Source organism: Eulemur rufifrons, chromosome 29, assembly GCF_041146395.1.
Source record: "Eulemur rufifrons isolate Redbay chromosome 29, OSU_ERuf_1, whole genome shotgun sequence".
Lineage (NCBI taxonomy): Eukaryota > Metazoa > Chordata > Mammalia > Primates > Lemuridae > Eulemur > Eulemur rufifrons.
In genome coordinates, this window is record NC_091011.1 from 63,550,023 (window position 1) to 63,571,082 (window position 21,060).

At 42.6% G+C, this 21,060-nt stretch overlaps 1 protein-coding gene across 1 annotated transcript in view; it reads right to left on the bottom strand.

Annotated features, from left to right (window-relative positions):
• Nucleotides 1–21,060, bottom strand: part of LAMB1 (laminin subunit beta 1) — a 69,087-nt gene that overhangs the window by 38,958 nt on the left and 9,069 nt on the right. Inside the window, exons 6-13 of the mRNA XM_069461703.1 lie at nucleotides 16,208–16,396; nucleotides 16,054–16,117; nucleotides 12,644–12,846; nucleotides 10,253–10,373; nucleotides 8,496–8,684; nucleotides 8,048–8,227; nucleotides 7,803–7,915; nucleotides 5,933–6,012 (exon numbers count right to left, since the gene is read on the bottom strand). Of these exons, the coding sequence (XP_069317804.1) occupies nucleotides 5,933–6,012; nucleotides 7,803–7,915; nucleotides 8,048–8,227; nucleotides 8,496–8,684; nucleotides 10,253–10,373; nucleotides 12,644–12,846; nucleotides 16,054–16,117; nucleotides 16,208–16,396 (1,139 nt within the window). The remainder of the gene's footprint in view (nucleotides 1–5,932; nucleotides 6,013–7,802; nucleotides 7,916–8,047; nucleotides 8,228–8,495; nucleotides 8,685–10,252; nucleotides 10,374–12,643; nucleotides 12,847–16,053; nucleotides 16,118–16,207; nucleotides 16,397–21,060) is intronic.

Here is a 21,060-nt window from a genome sequence, read left to right on the forward strand (position 1 = left end):
AGCTGAAGTCCTCTTCCTGTCCCTCATGTCATTACCCTACAGGAATAAGAATTCTTGACATCCCATAGCCAATTCCCAGGAGAGGAAGGCTTGCTCCAATTAGGACCTAGCCCTCTTTTGGCACAGTCCGCCAACAAAAGCCATTTTCAGAAATTCAGGCGTGAGACATTATATCATATGGACAAAAGAAAATCTTTCTTGCTCCCCCAGCAGATGTTTACGGAGGAAACAAATGTCCAAAACATGAACCACGGGAGAAGAAAACAACTAGATCCTTCACACGCATTCATCAGAGGACAAGCAAATGAAGGTGAGGATAAAAATATCGGGCAGACTCAATTCTGAACAGGGAGCTCCACGGGAGCCTGATCACGTGCACATTCCCTTGCCATCAGCCCAGCCCATCACAGGCGTGTGCCCACAGGCTTGAGCGGCCATCGCGGACGGGCATGGCTCCAATTCAATCCTGACTCCTCCGTGGCTCTACTACGCAGACGGCCTGCACCCTACAGCTTACAGCACCCCGTTGTCAGCTGTGCTCCGGTTCTATATCCCCGGCTATCGATACAACATTTTCACTGCCTGCCCGGCTGTTATTTCTAATCTACCTTGTCCCAAACTGCTCGTCACCTCTCGCACTGACTTCTTATCTTCAGCTCTGCTATTTCTGTCAGCGGATTTAAAATTCTTTTCACGGTGTAGGTGAGACATGACCTCTTCTTTCCTTTAACCCATTATTCAAGTCTTATTTCAAAATGTTTCTCAACCTGTGGCTTCCTCCCATTGTTACTGCCACAGTCTCAGTCCAGGAAGTCATCACCCCCATACCTGTTGCTGTAGCAACCTCCCAAACTGTCCTCTCAAACTCTCCTCCCTCCCCTGCCCTGTCGACCGCCGCCCAACCAACCTCCCAGCACTGCTTTCATCCTGCCACAAAAACCCACAGTTGTTTCTTCTCTCACTCTACCAAGTCACGATGCCCTGCCTGGCTTTCTGCAGCCACCACAACTCATCCTCTGAAAACAACTGCTTCCCTTTCTGGTGCCTTCCCCTTGCTTTCCTACGAGCCACACTCCTCAGACTCTTCGACAAATGTTTACTGAGCAAATATCGGCCCTGGCAGCGTGCTTCCTGCTGCAGGTACCCCCACACTTTAGTCCACTGTCAACTTCCTTCTGAATAAATTCTTACTTCCTTGATATTATTTCTGGCTAAGCGATATGGAGAAAGAGAAACGGGAAGAAACATAGTCTCTGTCCTAAAAAACTTACAATCTAATCGGGGAGATAAACAACAATGCAATTAACCAAGACAACAAATCAAAATGCAGTAAGAACCCACGTAGAGCTGTGAGCAAAGCACTATGGGAGCAGAGGAAGACTCCATTCATTTGACTGAGGAGACTGAGGGAGGCTTCATGAAAGAGGCTTGGAGAGGACTTAAAAGGCAGAGAGAGGACAGGAATGACGGAACAAAGAGGGCAACAGAGGAATGTGAGCAGAGAGGCGGGGATGGGGGTGGGGGTGCAGATCTTGACCATGCCACAGCCATTCTGGGCTCTGTGCCTTATCTGACTTTCTCCTCCCAGCTAGAAGGCCCTCCCCTGTCCACCAATTACACCTTTCAGATTTCACTCAGCTTTCAGAACTCAAGCACAAATCCTACCTTCTCCACAGTGAGACTCAAGATTTATTACATGTAATTCATCTTTCCTGCATTCAAGTAAAAATCACATCTGAGAGAAATGGTACAAACTTCACAACAATTTTGTATGTTTCCTCCACAAATTTCCCTGTAAACTAGGTAAGAGATTCAATTCATTGAACCAGTAAGGTAGAATAATGACATAAAATAAATAAGGCCCTGTGGTAGGCAGAATCACAGCCCCCAAAGATGTCCACATCCTCATCCTGGGAATCTGTGGGTTATGTCACCTCACAGGGCAAAAGAGACTTTGCAGATGTGACTAGGGGTAAGGCTCTCGAGATAGAGAGGTTATCCTGGATTATCTTAAAGCAGGCAGAGAGCTGGGACATGAGAAGCCTCTGACCCACCACTGCCGGCTTTGAGGATGGAGGGAGGGGGCCATGAACCAAGGAATGTGGGCGGCCTCCAGGGGCTGGGAATGGCCCTCAGCTGACAGCGAGAAAACAGGAACCTACCACCACAGGGAACTGAATTCTGCCAACCACCCCAGTGAGCCAGACACAGGCTCCCCACCAGAGCCTTCAGAAAACAATGCAGCCCACCAAACATCTTAATTTTAGTCAGAGAGACTGTCTGACATGGAGAACTGTAACCTAATAAATGTATGTTGTTTTAAGCCACTAAATTATAATGTGTTATGGCAGCAATAGAAAACTAAAACAACTCCTATGTTTTCTCAATGAGCAAAGGCCAACATTATTTCTTCAAAATATGGATTTCTCATAAATATAGAAATTAACAGCATTTAAAAATTCTGTTGGGAGAAAAATTCTATTTCATTTAAATAGTGATGAGCACAATCTGTCACAGGATTAAAGATAAAAAAATTAAAAAATAAAAGTAGTGATGAGCAGGGAAAATACTTTGGCGTTTTAACTTTATCACTGAGGAATTAGGCAGAAATATATTAAAGGATAAAAGGCTTCATTCATAATAACCAACCTCTGTGTTCAGTCAGCACCATTCACTTCGCCAGGGTAGCATCCCCCACACCACCAACTAGGATACTTTCCAACAGGTAGCAACTATGATCCATAATCCCATAATGTTCTTCTGTCATAGTGTAGTCATGTGTCATTTAACAAGGATACGTTCTGAGAAACGTGCCATTAGGTGATTTTGTCCTCCTGTAAACATCCTAGAGCGTACTGACACAAACCTAGACAGTACAGTCTATTCCTTAGACTACAAACCTGTACAACATGTTACTGTACTAAATACTGCAGGCAATTGTAACACAATGGGGTAAATACTTGTGTACTTAATCTTGGGGTAAATACTTGTGCACCATATCTAAACGTAGAAAAGGTGCAGTACACATATAGTATTATAATCTTATGGGATCACCATTGTAAATGTGGTCTGTCCTTGACCGAAATGTTGTTATGCGGCACATGACTATAATCAGTAAAAGGTTAGGTACATCATAATCATTCAATACACTGATTAAACTGTCTATTAACTTCTGCTCTGGTTTCAAAGTACAATAAATTTCAGTCCCTCATTTACTAATCACCTACAAGGTCCACTGTGTTGAGTGCCAAGGGAGTTGAAAAAACATATAAGACAGGCCGGGTGCGGTGGCTCACACCTGTAATCCTAGCACTCTGGAAGGCCAAGGCGGGAGGATCATTTGAGGTCAGGAGTTCAAGACCAGCCTGAGCAATAATGAGACCCTGTCTCTACTAAAAATAGAAACAAATTATATGGACAGCTAAAAATATACATAGGAAAAAATTAGCCAGGCATGGTGGCGCATGCCTGTAGTCTCAGCTACTTGGGAGGCTGAGGCAGAAGGATTGCTTGAACCCAGGAGTTTGAGGTTGCTGTGAGCTAGGCTGACGCCACGGCACTCTAGGCCTGGGCAACAGAGTGAGATTCTGTCTCCAAAAAAAAAAAAAAAAACATATCAGACAATCTCTGTTCAAAGAGACCTTTTTAAATACAAACAACTGTAATACAAGGCAGAATAAAATAAGTGCTAAAAAAGATGCAGAAGTAATGTGTTGTTAAAACATCAAAGGAGGGTTGGGGGCTTCAGTATAGGAAGTTCAAAAAAGTGGTGTGCTTCAAGCCAGACATGAAAGCCCTCAATTTAATTGATGAAATAATTTGGAAGGATGCTGTAAATATGTTTATATTTTTTGATGTTTTTAAACATTTACAAGCAGCATTTACCTAGCCACCACTGCCACTAATTCTTATTGCCACTAAATCTTATTAAAGCAGGGAATCTATTAATACTAGGCAAAATTCTGTTAACTTGGCTTGACTTACATTATTTAAATTAATTCTTACTTCTTTAAATATTCCAAAATTCAGATTAGTCATCAACATAATAGATGTGGATTACTAAACTTTTGTTGTACTAGCAAAAATCCACTCAGCTCATTATAGAAAATATCTTAAAACCTTTTTCACTTCCAGTGATTTTTATACTCAATTTTGTCTCTGGCCAAAGTAACTAAGGAGTGTCTGGGATCACAATCAGAGATTGCCTCTCCTGAGGTATGCATGTTTCGTTTTCAACATCTTAAAAATCTTTTGTTTCTTAATATTCTTTTACTCAATCAACATTTACTCAATACCTACCGTGTGTCCAAGGCCAAGCAAAGGTGTACTATCAGGAGAAAGAGACTTAAGAGTAGCTGCAACAAATCAATCATCTGGCCAATATGTCCTGAGTGCCGTCTATGCACCACATTCTCCCAGCAGAATCAGTGCTTCAGGAGACCCAGCCCAGGGACTTCTGGAGAAATTCCTCGTGGCGGAGAAACTTCCAAAAGGATCACCATAAAACACTAGAGTCACAGGACCAGAGGAGTCTTTACAGGTTCTTCCCCCCACCAATGATTCCCAAAGACAGGGCATCTCATCAATCATGCTAGATCAGATGATTACCTGCTTTAAAACCTTTATCAAAAAATTTGGCTTTGCACACTCTCCCGATGAGAACACATTCTGGTTTTTTTACACATTTTTGCAGGATAGATTTGAGCCCAGGCCAGGGGCTGTATGTGGGTGGAGACAGACAGGAAGTGTGTGGAATAGAGGAAAAGACGAAGGGAGAGTAGCACAGAAACCACTTAGGGTAAAGGCACGTAGGACATTCCTGAGTTTATGACATAATTTGGAGAATTACATATGCTGCTTTCATCTCATCAAGAAAGACTTTAGGAGTGATGACAGCTTCGAACTGAGAAATCAATTACTAAAGGATTCAACGTGTGTTCTGGGAGTCACAAAGGAAAGTCAGAAAAGTGACTTAAGCAGACAGCTGTTTGTCTTTCTCCTCTGTTTTTATCATCCCAGCTTCCCCCTCTCTGGACGTTTTCTAAGAACAGAAATTCACTCTGGAGTTTCAGCAGCTACATGCTGTACTGAGCCCATTGCACATTCTCGAACAGAACAAACCCAAATAAAGAGGACAAAGAGAACATGTTCTTGCTGTTGAAACTCATGCCTTCCCGGCAGACTATTACGGTGTTGGGAAATACTCTTGTAAGAGAGTCAATTTTTGAGTACTTGAAGCTTGCTCAATGAAATGAGCGTGTTCTCCCCGGGAAGACTCAAGGCCACAGGGGAACATCTGTCTCTTCTCTCAGCAGTCACTTACACTATCTTTACCAGATGTTCTGACTCTGATCCAGTAACAGACCAAAATTCTCCTTGACTCAAAGGTAGTTAATTAAACTCCCACAAATTTCACATCTTGCCAGATGTGTATAACAATGTCTGGCAAAACTTCATGTTTCTTCTATTCAAGGAATACTAGCACATTTAAGTAACTAAACATTGTTATACATATTAATAATTTTCATTAATGGATTTCAAAGTTACAAAGAAAAGGAAAAAAGAAAGTGAAAAAATTCTCTCCACAAATCAAAATGTGAGTCCATTTTCCATTTTTTTTTTTTTGGACTGGTGAAAACTAAAATGTTTGATGATACCAACTGCTGTGGGGATGGGGAAAAGGTACTTAGGTAACTGGTAGGAAAATAAACTGGCTCAGTCTTTCTGGAACAATCTGACCTCTATTAAAAATATTCACGTACTGTGACTTAGCAGTTCCATCATGGGAATCTAGTCTACAGAGATATCCACAAACTTTCAACGTTTGCATATTACATATTTTCTTGAGAGACAAACGCATGTCATCCTTTTCCTAGAAGTCGTGACTTTCGTCGGTGACCGAATCCAAGGACATAAGTGAAGCTCCACTCACCTATTGTTTAATGCTCCCCCGAGGTCACAGTCACAAGGTCGACATCCATCCAAATCGTTGCTTAAGCCCCAATACTCTGGCTGCGGAACAAAAGATGAAACGTCTAAAGGTGGGTTCCTGTAATTACACAATAGACTCAGCAAGGAACAAGTTAAGGCGTGTTTTGGTTGTTCCACCAAAAGCTCATTTTCACTGTGAACGCAGAAAGCCAACAAAAGGAAGGAGTATTCCTGAAATAAAGAAGGCTAAGCTGTGGCTCACTGGAGTCACAGGGTTATACATAATCGCGTGATAACACCAGACCACAAACTAGCTCCTTTGCCCTACAAATAACCTTCCATCCAGCAATTGATACGAGCAAGCAATAAAAATGCCAATTTTCTTCATTAGAATTACTCTGGCAGTAGGAGAGTTATGGTGAGTATTTGGCAGGACATTAAATTTTCCTTCAGTCTGTCTCTCATAAATCTCACACGGAGAGCCCTTCGATGTGGAACGTGGAAACGTAGCGTACAGCTAAGACTATTCTCACGACAGAAAGGTAAGGAAATCACCGAGTCGTGGAAGCATCAGAGACGGAAATAAAAATGGGACAGTATCTATATAAAATGCTCTTTGCACCTCAAAAATGAGCAGATAAAAAGAGGTTCACCAATTTAAATCAGACTTCCAAAAATCTACTTTACAAACCTGTCAGGATTATATACAAACATACATATTTAGTGGTTATAAACATGATTTGGGGCCAGAGGATTCCCCCTGAATTATAAAAGGAATACAGGAATGTTATATAAGATACAGAATTTTTTAAACTACTCCCATAATTATTCTACTCCGAATCATTACAGTAAACTTTTTGGTGTATTTCCCTCCAGATTTTGTTTTTCTTGATGAATTTTTTCCTATGTAATCAAAATGCTATTCACATCCTGTTTGTTTTTTTTTAATAATAGCATGAACATTTCCTCATGTTACTGTCATTTTCAATGGCAACTGTTATAAATATCACATAGTATAGAAGCCCCCAAATTTACTTAATTGTTTTCCCACTGTTGCTTCCAAGTCTTTTGCTATGATTATAAAAGATGCAATGAGTCTTGTGGTGAATACATCTTTGTCTAGTTATCTGATTATTTCATTAGGATAGATTCCCAGAAGTGGGATTACTAGGTCAAAGGGTACGCACATTTCTACAGGCTACTGACACATACCTCCAAGATGCTTTTCACAAAGTACGAACCAATTTGCATTTCCACCAGCAGCCAAGAAGTACCAGCACCTCATTTTATCCTCACTAACAGTAAGCATTCCCATTTTTAAAAGCTTTGTTAATTTTGTCTATAAAAGTGGTATTTCAAATGCGGTTTCATTTTACAATTCTAACAGTGATGGTGAACATCTTGTGAAATTATTCATTAGTAATTCCTATTTTGTGAACCGTCTAACTCATGTCTTTTACCACTTACACATAAAGGTGATGGCAGAATCTACAGTGGCGAAAAACCTTCTCTATTAAGACACACCATACTCAGGCCAGGTGCCTGAGTACGCTCACGCCTGCAATCCCAGCATTTTGGGAGACTTAGGCAGGAGGACTGCTTTGAAAGCAGCCTGGGCAACATAGTGAGACCCTATCTGTACAAAAAACTTAAAAATTAGCCAGGCATGGCGGCACACGCCTGTAGTCCCAGCTCCTCGGGAGGCTGAAGCAGGAGGATAACTTGAACCCAGAAGTTCAAGGCTGCAGTGAGCTGTGATCATGCCACTGCATTCCAGCCTGGGTGACAGAATGAGACCCCTTTCTCTAAAAAAGAAAAAAAAAATGTCACACTCATAAACTACCCATCCCACGTAATGAGGATTTACCTACCAGACACTGGTCACAGTGCTGTCCTGTCACCAGACGCTTGCAGTAGCAGTGACCTGTCTCAGAATCACAAGGATTCCCGCCAGGAATCGTTCCCAGAGGATTGCAAGCACAAGCTTTATTAAAGACAAAATGAAGTAAAGAAACACCAAGTGAGTCCACAGTAGTAGTTTGGCTTTAGAATTACAAAGGAAAATGGGAATTATGCACACGGAAGAACTCCCAAGCTTATTAGCAAACAGACTCACATTTACAACCAAATGGATCCTCAGCACTTAAGTCATAGAAGCCTTCTTTGCACACATCACAATGTTCTCCTTCCACGTATAATTTACACCGACACTGCCCGGCAATGAGACCAGCAGAAAAATCAGTATAGCTGTCACAAATTCCCTCATTCTGAGAACCGGCTGGGTCACATGTACATTCTAAGAAGGAAAAGAACCAGGTTAAAAGCAGTAGGAAATACAAGGTATTTTTACATAAGCATAATACACATGTTCCCTTCATCCCTCTGAATCTCACAATAGACTAAGGAAGGCGTGACTACCGATAAATTCCACTCCCAGCATCCCAGACAGCAATTAAAGCACCAATGCTGGGTCTGCTGCTCAAGCTACGAGCTCTCAGAGAAGGATTTTACCACAGGCTATTCAATATGAAGTAGGTCCCTCATGGTGACATTTCCCAACATACGTTCACAGAGATTAGGATCTCGGATGTCCCTCTCCGGGTGCTGGTAGTAAAACGGTTTGCACTGCTCGCAGTTGCGCCCCATGGTGTTGTGCTGACAGTCATCGCACACGCCTCCGCTGACGTTCCCAGTGGCCAGGTAAACGGCCATGTCGAAGTGGCATGAGCTGGAATGTTCGTTGCAGTTACACTCTGCGTGAAAAGACCAAAGGCAAGAAAAGCCTTTTAAATCCATGGACCAGCGGAGGATGGGGGTGGTAGGAAGGAAGCTCATTGAGGAAACCAGGGACTAAGTTCAGGCAAACAGTAGTCAACAAGAAGGCATTCCTGGTGGAAAACTACAGATCCACCGAGGATAATGATTTAAGTCCAAAAGCAGGTCAGAAAGCTTAGAGATGTGAACTTTATGAAATGAACGCAGTTTTCTGCCTTCCTTGGAAGAGAGTGGGCTATCCGAAGAGGAAAACCCTCGGGAAAAGTCCCCTTGGAAGCTTAGGACAGAGGGAAGGACCGCCATTCCATCAAGGATGCCTCTGGGTCCCACTCAGGGCGGGACTGGATGGAAGGACACTGCGCCAGAGGACCTTCCGGGTGACGTGTTCCTGGGAAAGCCGGTCTGGGCTCCCTGCCTTGAGGAGCCTGGCATGCAGGGTTGATTCCCTCCTCCCATTCCCGTCACCACACCAGGCTGGGGCCTGTAGTAAATCCAGGTCTGTTTCACGGCACCTGGCTGGCCTCCTCCTGTGCAGAATTCCCCTCCACTAGCCCATCTGGCAGAGTCATCTTGGTGCGACCCAGCTTTGCTCATCTCACTCTCAGGCTCAGCAATCCACACCAATTCTTCATCTTCTCGCAATGCAGCCTGACCCAGTCTGGCCCTCCTGGGGTTCACACTGCAGCCTTCCCGCCTTGTCTGTCTCCCCGTGGCAACAGCACCCTGCAGAGGGGGGCTGCGTCTGGCCCACCGGTGGGTCCTCGCTGCCCGGCAGAGTACCGCTCTCCACACACTGGCTGAACTCAGCCTTGGAATCGCTCCCAGCCACACACTCTGTGGTGGTCTCAAGAACGTCCTTGCAGCCTTCTGCTTCACATGGTTCTCCTTATCTGGGCTCCCCTCCCACTTTCCTTCCTCCCTCCTGCTGTTTTTTTCCTCTACCTAAGCAACTGTAAGTGTTCATTAAGGGCCAGCTGCGCTCTGCTTACTAACAAAGCCTTGACCACTCCAGCTCGCCTGGTTTCTGAACTGCTAGGACAGTCCTTCTCGGTGGGCGCAGAGGCAGGCATGCTCTGGAAGGGCACGAGGTGTGTGTGTATCAGAATCAGCGTGGGTGGAGCGGGGAGCGGTGGTGGTGGTGTTTCACCCACAGCTCTGCCCAGAGAACAGCCCTGGACCGACGGATGGAGGTAAGCCAGAGGCCGCAGCTGGGCTGGCGCGGAAACAAGGCCGAAGACTCTACTCCCTATCTTAGACCTTAATGAACGACCATGCTATATTTTTCTTCCATTTTCTGTCAGGGTCATCTTGTCTTAAGAACAAGTACAAGGTCAAGGACAAGTGCCAGATACATAGGTGCTGCTCAGTAAATATTAATTTATTAATTTAATTGAATGGGTATTGTTGGTCTCCTAGGAGTATCAGGGTGAAACTAGGAAAGAGGGAGTAACTTTTCTTCCCTCGGCAACATAGTGTATCATTACAGCACCTCTAATCAGAACATGGATACTACGTGATTCAAACCGTCCCTTCGAAAGAGACTTACTTTTACAGGCGTTGCTATGCCGACCTTCAGCGGGTCTCCAGGGTAAATCATGGTAGAAATCCATGCACAGCTCGCAGTTTAAGCCCTTGGTATTATGCCTGCACATGCAGTGTCCGTGTACCTGGGAAGTTATAAAAACAGGAAGGAGCAAAGTAAGAGATATACTAATGGTCCAGTTTTCTCCACAATCAATTGATAATATAAAACCCTTTTTCATACTAATTTCTAGCTCACTGCATAGAAGAGTTCTTTGTTTTTTATCTTCTCCCTCCCTCGAGTTCTGTCTTGTTGACTGCTATACACCCCATCTCTAGAATAGTTCCTATCATGTAATGGATGTGCAATAAATATTTCATTGAGTAGCTATGAAAAGAACCCAGGGCTGGGTGAGGTGGCTCATGCCTGTAATCCCAGAACTTTGGGAGGCCAAGGAGAGAGGATAACTTGAGGCCAGGAGTTCGAGACCAGCCTGGGCAACACAGTGAGACCCTGTGTCTAAAAAAAATTTTTTTTTTAATTAGCTGGGTGTGGGAGTGGACGCTATAGTCCTAGCTACTTGGGAGGCTGAGGTGGGGGATCACTTGAGCCCAGGAGTTCTGGGCTGCTGTGAGCTATAATGGCACCAATGCACCCTAGCTTGGGTGACAGAGTGAGACCCTGTCTCAAAAAAAGAAAAGAACCCAGATGAACAAAATTAGTTACTTAAGATTTAAAAAAGTTACTCAAGAGTAAAAAAAATCTATCGTAATAGAAAACTACAAAAGTTGTTAAATATAATGCAGAACTAAAGGCACACATTTAGCCTGGGAACCCACTCAATACTGCAAGTTTTACTGCTAGGCCAGAAAACCATTTCCTTTAAAATGTTTTTGTTTGTTTATACTATTTTATTCAGGCACAGCACTTAACCATTTTTTTCAACAAAAATAAAATTTTAAAAGTTAGCCATTTACCCACATTTATTTTTTCCCTTCTAAGCAAGGAAAATCTCAGAAAAAGATACAAATTATTGCTTGACGAAGGGCCCGTGATGCAGTATTTTGCATTGTGTCACTGTAAGGCACCCTTCAGACTCTTGAGGCGTATAAATGATGGATAAATTACAGTATTTCAGTCCACCAAACATGCAGGTACACGGGCACCTCACCTTCACACTAGTTTCTATGGAATGGAATTCAGGAACAGGACAGACAGGTCCATCCTGGACCCATCTTCACACGAGTGCAGTTAGCAGAAGACTGAAATCCTCTCATTACCAGGTGGTTTTACATAAACTGAAAACCAGTTCCAAAGCACGTACCACAAACCCCTATGGTGTCTGAATAAACTGTATGTCTGTGAGACCCATGATAGTGCCAAGGCTTTAGCTCCACAGGTTCGTTACACGGTAAAGGAAATATATTCTACCTAGTATTCTCTGAAAGAGGTACCAGTAAGACTAAAGAGACACTTCTCTCCCTTCAGGTTCTGTTAAAAATTCAACTTTATTATGCAGTAGAAGTTCTAACTGGAGTAAAGGGAAGGCAGAAGTTTTAGAAGAGCTGAATACACTCAGTGCTACCCTTTCTTGGATAAGACTAACAATCTTTGAAAAGGCAATAGCAAGCAAGCAAGGCACACCCTTCATCAAGAAGGGAGGTCCACAGCTTAGTGGAAGGAACCCAGAGTTCTGATTCCCACCTGCTGCTCATTTACTTAGGGCTCTTCAGCAAATTACTCAATCCTTGGTTTCTTCTATTAAGGATAGTTGATTTAGTAGAGCTCGTAAGTCCTATCTGGCTTTAAAATTCTCTGGGTTTATAAGAATTATTCTAGAAACTGGTAGAATACGTTAACCTCTTTTATCCGTTTGGCACATCACCCAAATCCCCAATTTTAAAACGTACATAACTTGCAAACATGGCATAAAAGTGGAAAAGGAATGAAATTAGAAGAAAAAAGATAGAAACAAACTCCATTGGATCCCTAAAATGAAACCCCATGGGTCTGGGTTAAAATTTCCAGTTTCTCCAGGCTGAGATAAATTTATGACTCCTAGCATAAAAAGGGGAATGCTTGTGGTTTAATCTTCCCTAATGTAAAGGCAGACTCAGTTGTTATTTAGACAACTTTTTAATCCTTGCTGACTAAAATATCTACTTTAGCAACAGCCTGCGGTAACAAATTTCAAAAGTTAATTCATTGTCTATAGAATGAGCAGTCTGTACACTCTCATAGTCCAACAAACTCTTCAAATTGAAAATCAACAATCAACCACCAGTATGGTGCAAAGGGCTAAATGTAAGTCTGGAAAACTAACACCCCTGGAAAACGTAAAGGGCTTAAGGTGAGACCAGCTTCAGTTAGAATCACCTGTGTAAAAGGAGCCAGCCACATAAAGGGCTCACTTACCATTCCCTCCACTTCTTCATTGAATCCGTCCACAGGGGCACATTCGCTGGCATGGCCGTAGCAGAAGCAATTTCCTCGAACCACCATATCATAAACTGCATAATAGTACTTCTCTCTGATTTCCATTCTGGAATCCAAAAGGTTATCTCCCAAAGTATGCAGTTTCACAAACTTGATCCTCAAATTGGTGATTTTTAATAGATCTATAAAGGTCACCAAGAAGATGAAAAGTCTGATTAAACAAGAATTTTTTTTTTTTTTGGCATCATTTCTCTTTAGAGAAAGGCATGACAAAAATAGCTTAAGTAAAGTCCCTCCCCACATTGTAACTCCAACAGGAAAGCCTAACATAACATGATAGTACCTGGAAGAAGGGTGACAACATTCTCATCAATTTAATAAAAGTGTCTATGTTTGTGATGGATCTGTTTGCAGACCACAGTTTCAGAAAGAAGCGTGAAAGTGGAGAAACTGTAAGAACACAGTTGCATGATTGCCAAACCCACTGGCACACGGGAATCTAAAGGATCGCAATACCATCTGGTTTCCATGGCAATTAGTGTCAGTCTCATAATCAGACAATTCCATTCAGGTGGGAAAAGGTTTACTAAAGCACTTAAATTCTCACCCTCGTATCTTTGTGCCTATTTTTGGAAGAAAAAAATACTATCTGAAATTTCCCACCACTTAAATGACTCCCAAGTTACCAAAATAGATTTAACACTATAGCATAACTACAGCCCAAGGAGAGACTATCTCAAGTTTTTAAGCAACATTTTGGTCTACAACTTTTTTGTTGTAGTTTTACAGAACATTTCCACATTTATCAATATGACATAGTGACATAAGGATGAAGGGGCTTAGTACTAGGATGTTGGGGCAAATTATTTTTTCCTAAATACAAGTTACTTGTAAATCAATTTTATCTTTCTTTCTTCTCCCTAGGTCTGTAGACTTACACTTATTACAGAAGCTGGGCTATCAATTACATTCTATAGCAACTAGACAAACCAAGAGCCATTTCACCTTCTCTACCAGTGTTTTCATTAGCTACTAAGTTGTTTTGCTGAACTGGATCCCAAGAGATTGACTAGCCCATCTGCGCTCTCAAGCCCTGTAGCCTGAAACTGCTCCCAAGCTTTACTTTCATTTGTGCCGATGTGTCCTTATAATTTACAACACAAGACAACAGGCCAGTGGCCCAGTGCATCAGATACTTTCAAAGCCAAAATACAATTAGAAATACTTATAATATATGCACAGCTTACAGTGAAGCAATAGAAATGGCTGTGGGTAGAAAGGGAAAGTCCATGTGTTAAACTTATGTTCTTTGTAAAATCAAAAACTCAACAGAGAAACCGTGGTACTACTTAGCTGAATGGCAGTTATGAATGCCAACATCTCCTCCTGCACAAATCCTCCCGCACAAAATGAGCACAAGCGCCTATTGACAGGAGGCCAAACAACAAACTTGAAGAGCAGCTGGAGTATTTAGAAACCCTTGAACTGATCTGTGTGGAAGGCCTCAGTAGAGCAAATACACTCCCCCCACTCTCTCCTGCCATATTTAACAACAGCTGAGCCCTGTCTTGACTGCTGTCCTAAAAGGCAAACCACTTTTGAAGTGAGTCTCAGAGTCTCAACAATAGGAACAAATAAAGAACTATTGCTCCTTTGATTACAAAGTAAATCAAAAGCAAGATCTGCTAACATGGGTGCTTCCATAATATAGAACCCATTTAATAAGAACAAAAGACAAGAGAATTAAAATCAGAAAGGCAACACATTCCCCAAGACCCACAAATTTCACCTAACAGGGAGCAGATGGTGAGTCCTTTCAGGGACCCAGGAGGTGTTTGTCCTGGAGCCCACGTGCACATTTTTCACAACTGGATTTTGAGACATGGAGGGAAGGCCTCACAGCTCACTCAGAAATTGACACAGAGCTGGGCATGCCATTAAGTATTTGTTTTACACTAGAATGAATAAGTTATGGACCAGAGACAGCCTGGGGTACATGTAAAATTAATTTAAGTGGGGAAGCAGCACTTTTCTGGCAATATTCCCTGGACTTCTTCCACTCTATTCTTCTTTGCTTCAAGCTTGGAAGTTCCGTGTGGCCTTGGTTAAAAATAGGGCCATGCACAGCCGGGAAAGATCAGCAAGAATGAGCCCTGCCTCTACCCGACTGCACCTTAGTAGCAGAGGCGGCAGTCTCACCCTTTCCCTGACATTTGGGACCAGTTCTACACAAGACCCAAACCACAGCTACTGGCAACAGCAACAGTGGTAGCAACGGCATCTTCAATTTATTGAACACCTCCTGTGTGTGAGGCATTTTGGTAGGTTGTTTTTTTTTTTTTTTTTTTGAGACAGAGTCTCACTCTGTTGCCCAGGCTAGAGTGAGTGCCGTGGCGTCAGCCTAGCTCACAGCAACCTCAAACTCCTGAGCTCAAGTGATCCTCCTGTCTCAGCCTCCCGAGTAGCTGGGACTACAGGCATGCACCACCATGCCCGGCTAATTTTTTTCTATATATATTTTTAGCTTTCCATATAATTTCTTTCTATTTTTAGTAGAGATGGGGTCTCGCTCTTGCTCAGGCTGGTCTCGAACTCCTGAGCTCAAACGATCCGCCCACCTCGGCCTCCCAGAGTGCTAGGATTACAGGCGTGAGCCACCGCGCCCGGCCGGTAGGTTGTTTATATACATTCACAACTACCTCCATAACAACCCTAAGGTCAATGTGACTATCTCCGTTTACAGATGGAAAAAAGAGGCTACAAAAAGTTTTAAGCAAATTACTTGCCTAGGTTACATGGCTACAATATGAGAGAACTGGGATCTAAATCCAAGTTGATCTGCCTCTAAGCCCATTCTTTTAATTATTTAAATATTATACAGGATACAGTTACACTAAAAAGAATTCATTATTTACCTAAACTTCAAATTTAACTGGGCATCATCCCGTATTTTATGTGGCAAGCCCAAACATGGCAACTGAGCCGCACTTCTTCTGTGGAAATCCCCCTGGGTTGATTTCATAAGAGAAAAGGAAACTTCTATCGTATTTGAGCGACTATTTTTTGGGACACCTTGTTCCAGTAGCTTAATCTATACACTAACTAATATACTGAGCAAGAAAATAAATAAGGTATTATGATCAACATAATTATTTGAGTACTTATAAATCCTTTACTCTTATCAAAGCATGTGTCCTATCAGTGAGGACTTTGATTACCGCCAGTTCCAAGACCCCCTGGTAATGTACTGCAGAGAAAGGAGGAAAATGAAGACAGTCAAATTAGCTTTGAATGTTTATATTTGAGCAGTTAGTGCTCAACTACTCTGCATAAAACTTATTCTGTGACTGCTGTTTCCCATCAAAGCTTTTATTTGAAAACAAGCTTACTCTGTATCCTTGGGCTATACGGATCTTCTATTTTGAAAGCAGGATCTAAAGCACGAAATATCACCTAAAAATGGATACAAGAGTAATTGGTATTTTTTGCAATGATCAAAAACCAGATTTGCAAGTAGAACATGAAACAAAGAAGTAAACAAACCTCTCCTTCAGTTGAGGGTTCAATGTCTGAGTATCGAGAATCACAAATTATATCATCGACTTTTTTCATGGGGCCGGTTGAAATGCCTGGAAACGAGCTCTCACAGTCGTAGGCAAAGTATCTGTACACGCCCCAGGTCTTCCCAAAGTCGGACGATCGTTCTATCAGCATAGCAGCTGGACGGAATGTCTAGAGGCAGACAGCAGAAGTCTCACTTGATGTTTTTTATTGGTAATCTGTATTTTTGAAAATATCACTCAACTGTGTGCCACAACCCCTGACTGCATGTGGTTGGCATTTCAGACTGTGGCTGTATTTCAAATACTTCAAACTGTTCCATGGAGCCTCTTCTTGCAAGGAAAGTGTTTAGTCTCTAAATTTTGTACTTTTCCCCACCCTAATAGATTAGTAAGCTGTTTCTCTTTAGAAGCTGATTATAAACAGGCCTTAATAGCAAACACACTATGGTGTATTTTGTCACCATGCCCATAGTAAGACGGATTAGGCTGAGTGCTTGTTCCTTCATTTGCTCATTTAATCATTCAATAGATGTAACTAACTCAGTACCAGCCAGGGGCCTATAAGCCATCTATATGCTGTACATAGTCCAATAAAGTACAGATACGGGTGTCAATAATTTACAATACATCAAACACCATAGTAGGGTCACATGCAGTGTACTTTGGGAAAACAAGAGGAAAGAATTAATTACTAAGGAAACTGGAAAATCCAGCAATTCCATAGCCAGGTTATACTCAAAAGAACTGAAAATAGGGACTCAAACAGATACCTGTACAAGAATGTTCATAGCAGCACTATTAACAGCCAAAAAAAGGAAACAACCCAACTAAATAAACACAATGTGCTATATACATACAACAAAATATTTAGCCATAAAAAGGAATTAAACACTAATACATACTACGACATGCATGAACCTTGAAAGCATTATGCTAAGTGAAATGAACCACACAAAAGGATAATTTTTTTTTATTTTTAGAGACAGGGTCTTGCTCTGTTGCCCAGGCTAGAGTGCAGTGGTGTGATCATAGCTTACTGCAGCCTTGAACTCTGGAGCTCAAGTGATCCTCCCACCTCAGCTTCCCAAGAAAAGGACAGGTATTATATGATTCCACTTATATAAAATAGTAGATAGAGACAGAAAGTAGATTAGAGGTGACCAGGGGCTGGACAGAGAGGAAAAGAGGAATTATTGCTTAAGGGCTACAGAATTTGTTTGGCTGATGAAAAGTTCTGGATATAGACAGTGACATTCGCTGCCCAACATTGTGAATACACCTGACACCATTGAACTATACACTTAAAGATGGTTAAAATTTTATGTTATGCATTTTACACCACCAAGAAAGAAAAATGTAGAGAATACTTCACAGAGAAGATGACTTCAAATTGGATCTTAAGTGAGTAACAAGGTATTTTTCCAGGCAGAGGATAGAGGTGGCTGAAGGTAGCAGAAGAGGTTAGTTGGAGCATGGTAGGAAGGAATTTACCACACTAAGGCGTTTATCTGTTTGCAATGAAAAGGGAACACTGAAAAATTTAAGTGGACACAATGAAATGAACAGGTTGCACGTTAGAAAAATAACTCTTGTGGCAGAGTTATTGGACAGGAACAATGCAAGATACAGGGAAACCAACTGAAAGAAGAAAATGAAGGTTTTAACTCAAGCAGTTACAACATGGATAGAGAGAAATGGATGGAAACTGACTGTTCTGAAAATTCAGTGACAGTGGAATATACTGAATTACACTGGGTGAGCAATCAGATTCCAGTGGAAAGGGAGGCACAGGAAAGAAACACAGGCACTTGCGCTTGGGTAGCTGGGTGGACATGTGGCCAGTGACAAAGATGCGGAGGACTGAAGGCATCTGGCTGTGGGCTAGTTACACGGGTGGTGTCTACGTGGAGACACACACTGCACAATCGGAAACAGTGGTACAGCCCGTAGCTGCAAGAATAGAATGTGAAACACGAATTTGGGAAGCAATGCATACACAGAATATTTGAAACCTCAACTATATGATGTCTCACAAAAAAAGCAAAGGTCAAGACAAAGAGAACCAAAGACCATGCTCCAGGAAGATGTATTCAGACAAAGAAGGAAAACAGAGTGGTGCCGGTAACACTAATTATATTATTTCATTTAACCCTCTATTACAGGCCAATTTGTGTTTTTGCAAAATTCTTATGTTAAAGACCTAACTCCATACTTCAGAATGTGACTGTATGTGGAGGCAGGGTCTTTAAAGAGGTCATTAAGTGCAAATGAGGTCATCGGGGTGGGTTCTAATTCAATTTGACTGGTGCCCTTATTAGAAGAGGAGATTAGGACATACACATGTACAGAGGGAAGACCAAGTGAAGACACAGGGAGAAGATGGCAGCCCACAAGCCAAGGAGACAGGCTTCAGAAGAAACCAATCCTGCCAACATCTTGATCTCAAGCTCAAGATGAGCTCTGGAACTGTGAGAAAATGAATTTCTGTAGTTTAAGCCACCCAGTCTGTGATACTTTGTTATAGTAGCCCTGGGAAACTAACACACCCTCACAACACATTTGTCTTACAGATGGGGAAACGGAGGCTCGGGGACATTCATTGACATGCTAGTTATAGGCAGAACTTAGATTTAAATCCATGCTGAATAAGACCAAACCTGCCTTTCTCCCTCACTGGCTAATGGCATAGTCAAAGACTGAAAAATGGGTTTCAGAGAAGAGAGAGAAAAAAGACAGAATCCCCAAGCCCAGGCAGGATGGAGAGTGAGGAGGCTGTGAACAGGGTCAACTGGAAATGAGACGAAGCGGAATGAGCCCTGAAAATAGGCAAACAGGCAAAGGCTTCAACGCTGATGAGCACAGTGAGTGCATTTTGGGAAGGGGAAGTCAGATTACAATGGAGGAAGATCAAAGGAAAGCTAAGCTGACCTAGAAAACAGAATCTAAATAAAGACCACTCACTTCTGAATTAAAACCAATGCTTGACAGAAATTTGGGTGAGAGCTAATGGTAAAAACTAGAAACATGCCAAGACCTCCTTTTGTCTTCCTTAATAATCCTGCTGGCTTTTTTCTCTGATAAAAGGAGTCAAGGGTAAGAAAAGGGAAGATTACACGTTGACAGAGTCGCTGACTCTTTCACTCACTAGTTGCTTAGGTTCTTATTTTTCATCTATGTGAAAATGATACTTTACTAAACTCAAGAGAATATTAGACTAAGAATTTTAAAGTAAGGGAAAAAAAACCCTCAAGGACTAACTGAACCATGTGTGCCAAGAAGCAGGGTAAGCTCTCCACGAGACCAGGCTCCTGGCTGGCGAGACCCAGGGAGAGACTGAGCAGGCAAGCCTCGCCGACGTCTGTGTCAAAAGGGAGCAGAGAGAAAAAGCATTAAAGCCAGGCCTGGCTGTGCTTCCTTCTCCCTCCTCTCTGGAAACTTCTTAGTCCCAAATGGCCCTTGACAAGTTATTCAATTTCCTGTGGTGTTAAGCGGCTGCTGGAAACCAGAACACCACATTTTACCTAAAGAATGGAAGCTTTTCCACATTCTTTGCTTTGTCATCAATGTTCTCAGGCCTTGTGGTGCTGCAGAGTTGTCTCTGGATTTATAATAGAAGAGCTAGGAGTTTTGAAACATCTGGCTATGTACACAAACAAACTGTGTATATGCTAGCTGAGTTTTTGCTAGCCTATGTCCACTGAGCAATCGGCCATCTCCATGGCAACCTGGCAAGGCAGAAACAAGGGCTCTTCATCATCACCCCCAACACCTCAGTCCTCTCCTGACTTCACCCCAGTTTGTGGTGTTACCATCTTCCCAGTTACTTAGCTTGAACTTCTAAGTAGTTTGGGATTCAGCCCTTTCCTTCCATTGTTCTGCTTCTAATCTTTGTCCACTCCATGATTCAACCTCTTTCTAAGGGATGCAAGTGGCTGCCCTTGGAAAACAGAGGCTGTTCCTCTCCACAATGATCCTCAAAGGCACCAGCAGCAGAGGGTATCAGAGTGTGGCAGCAAAGGGATACATGTGATTTGAAGAAGCTTTCCAAGCAATACTTTCAGGACGCCTGGGCTGCAGGAAGAGGCTCCTTCTGAGAATCACAGCCAGTGACTGCACTGACACTACCCTGCAGTGACGCTGACTCAGTAAGAGCCTCCCCATCTGCCCTCTCTTCCGGCCTCCCCAGCCCTTCCTTTGCAGCTCCTCCTGGGCTGCCTTCCTGAAAAACAGGTCTCATTTTCCTGTCAGTGGCTCCCTGTTTCTGACACAGTTTATACTCCTCAGCAAGGAGTCAAGGTCCTTTGAGTCTAATCTGCTTTTCCACTTTTACTTCCCTTTCCTCCCCTCACTACCCAAAGCTCGAAGCACATCTCCATGGCACTTTCGGAACAAACCCTGCCCAACTGTCCCACCACCAGAGCTTTACTCTCAGACTATCTCCTCCACCAAAATGGCTTTTCTTCCATCTCCTCCCATTGCCATCCTGCTCACCCTCCTGGCCCAAGCCTTTCCTTGTGAAGCCTTCTCCTTCATCCCAGGCTGAACTTAACCTCCCCCTCCTGCATGCTAGTGCACAGTGTCTGAACTTCAGCTACAGCAGTTAGCACTCTGTCACGTAGCACAGGTTATCTGCAAGCATATCTCTCCCCTCTAGAAGACTGGAAGCTTCCGGACTGGAGTAACTATGCCATCTTTAAAATATCCCACAGGGCCTAGGGCAGTTTCTTATAAACAGAAGATGGTTGGATTCATTTTCCCATTTATTTATTCAGTAAATGTCTGCAGAGCAATTACTACGTGCCAAGCATCATCATTTATAAAACTATCAAGTTC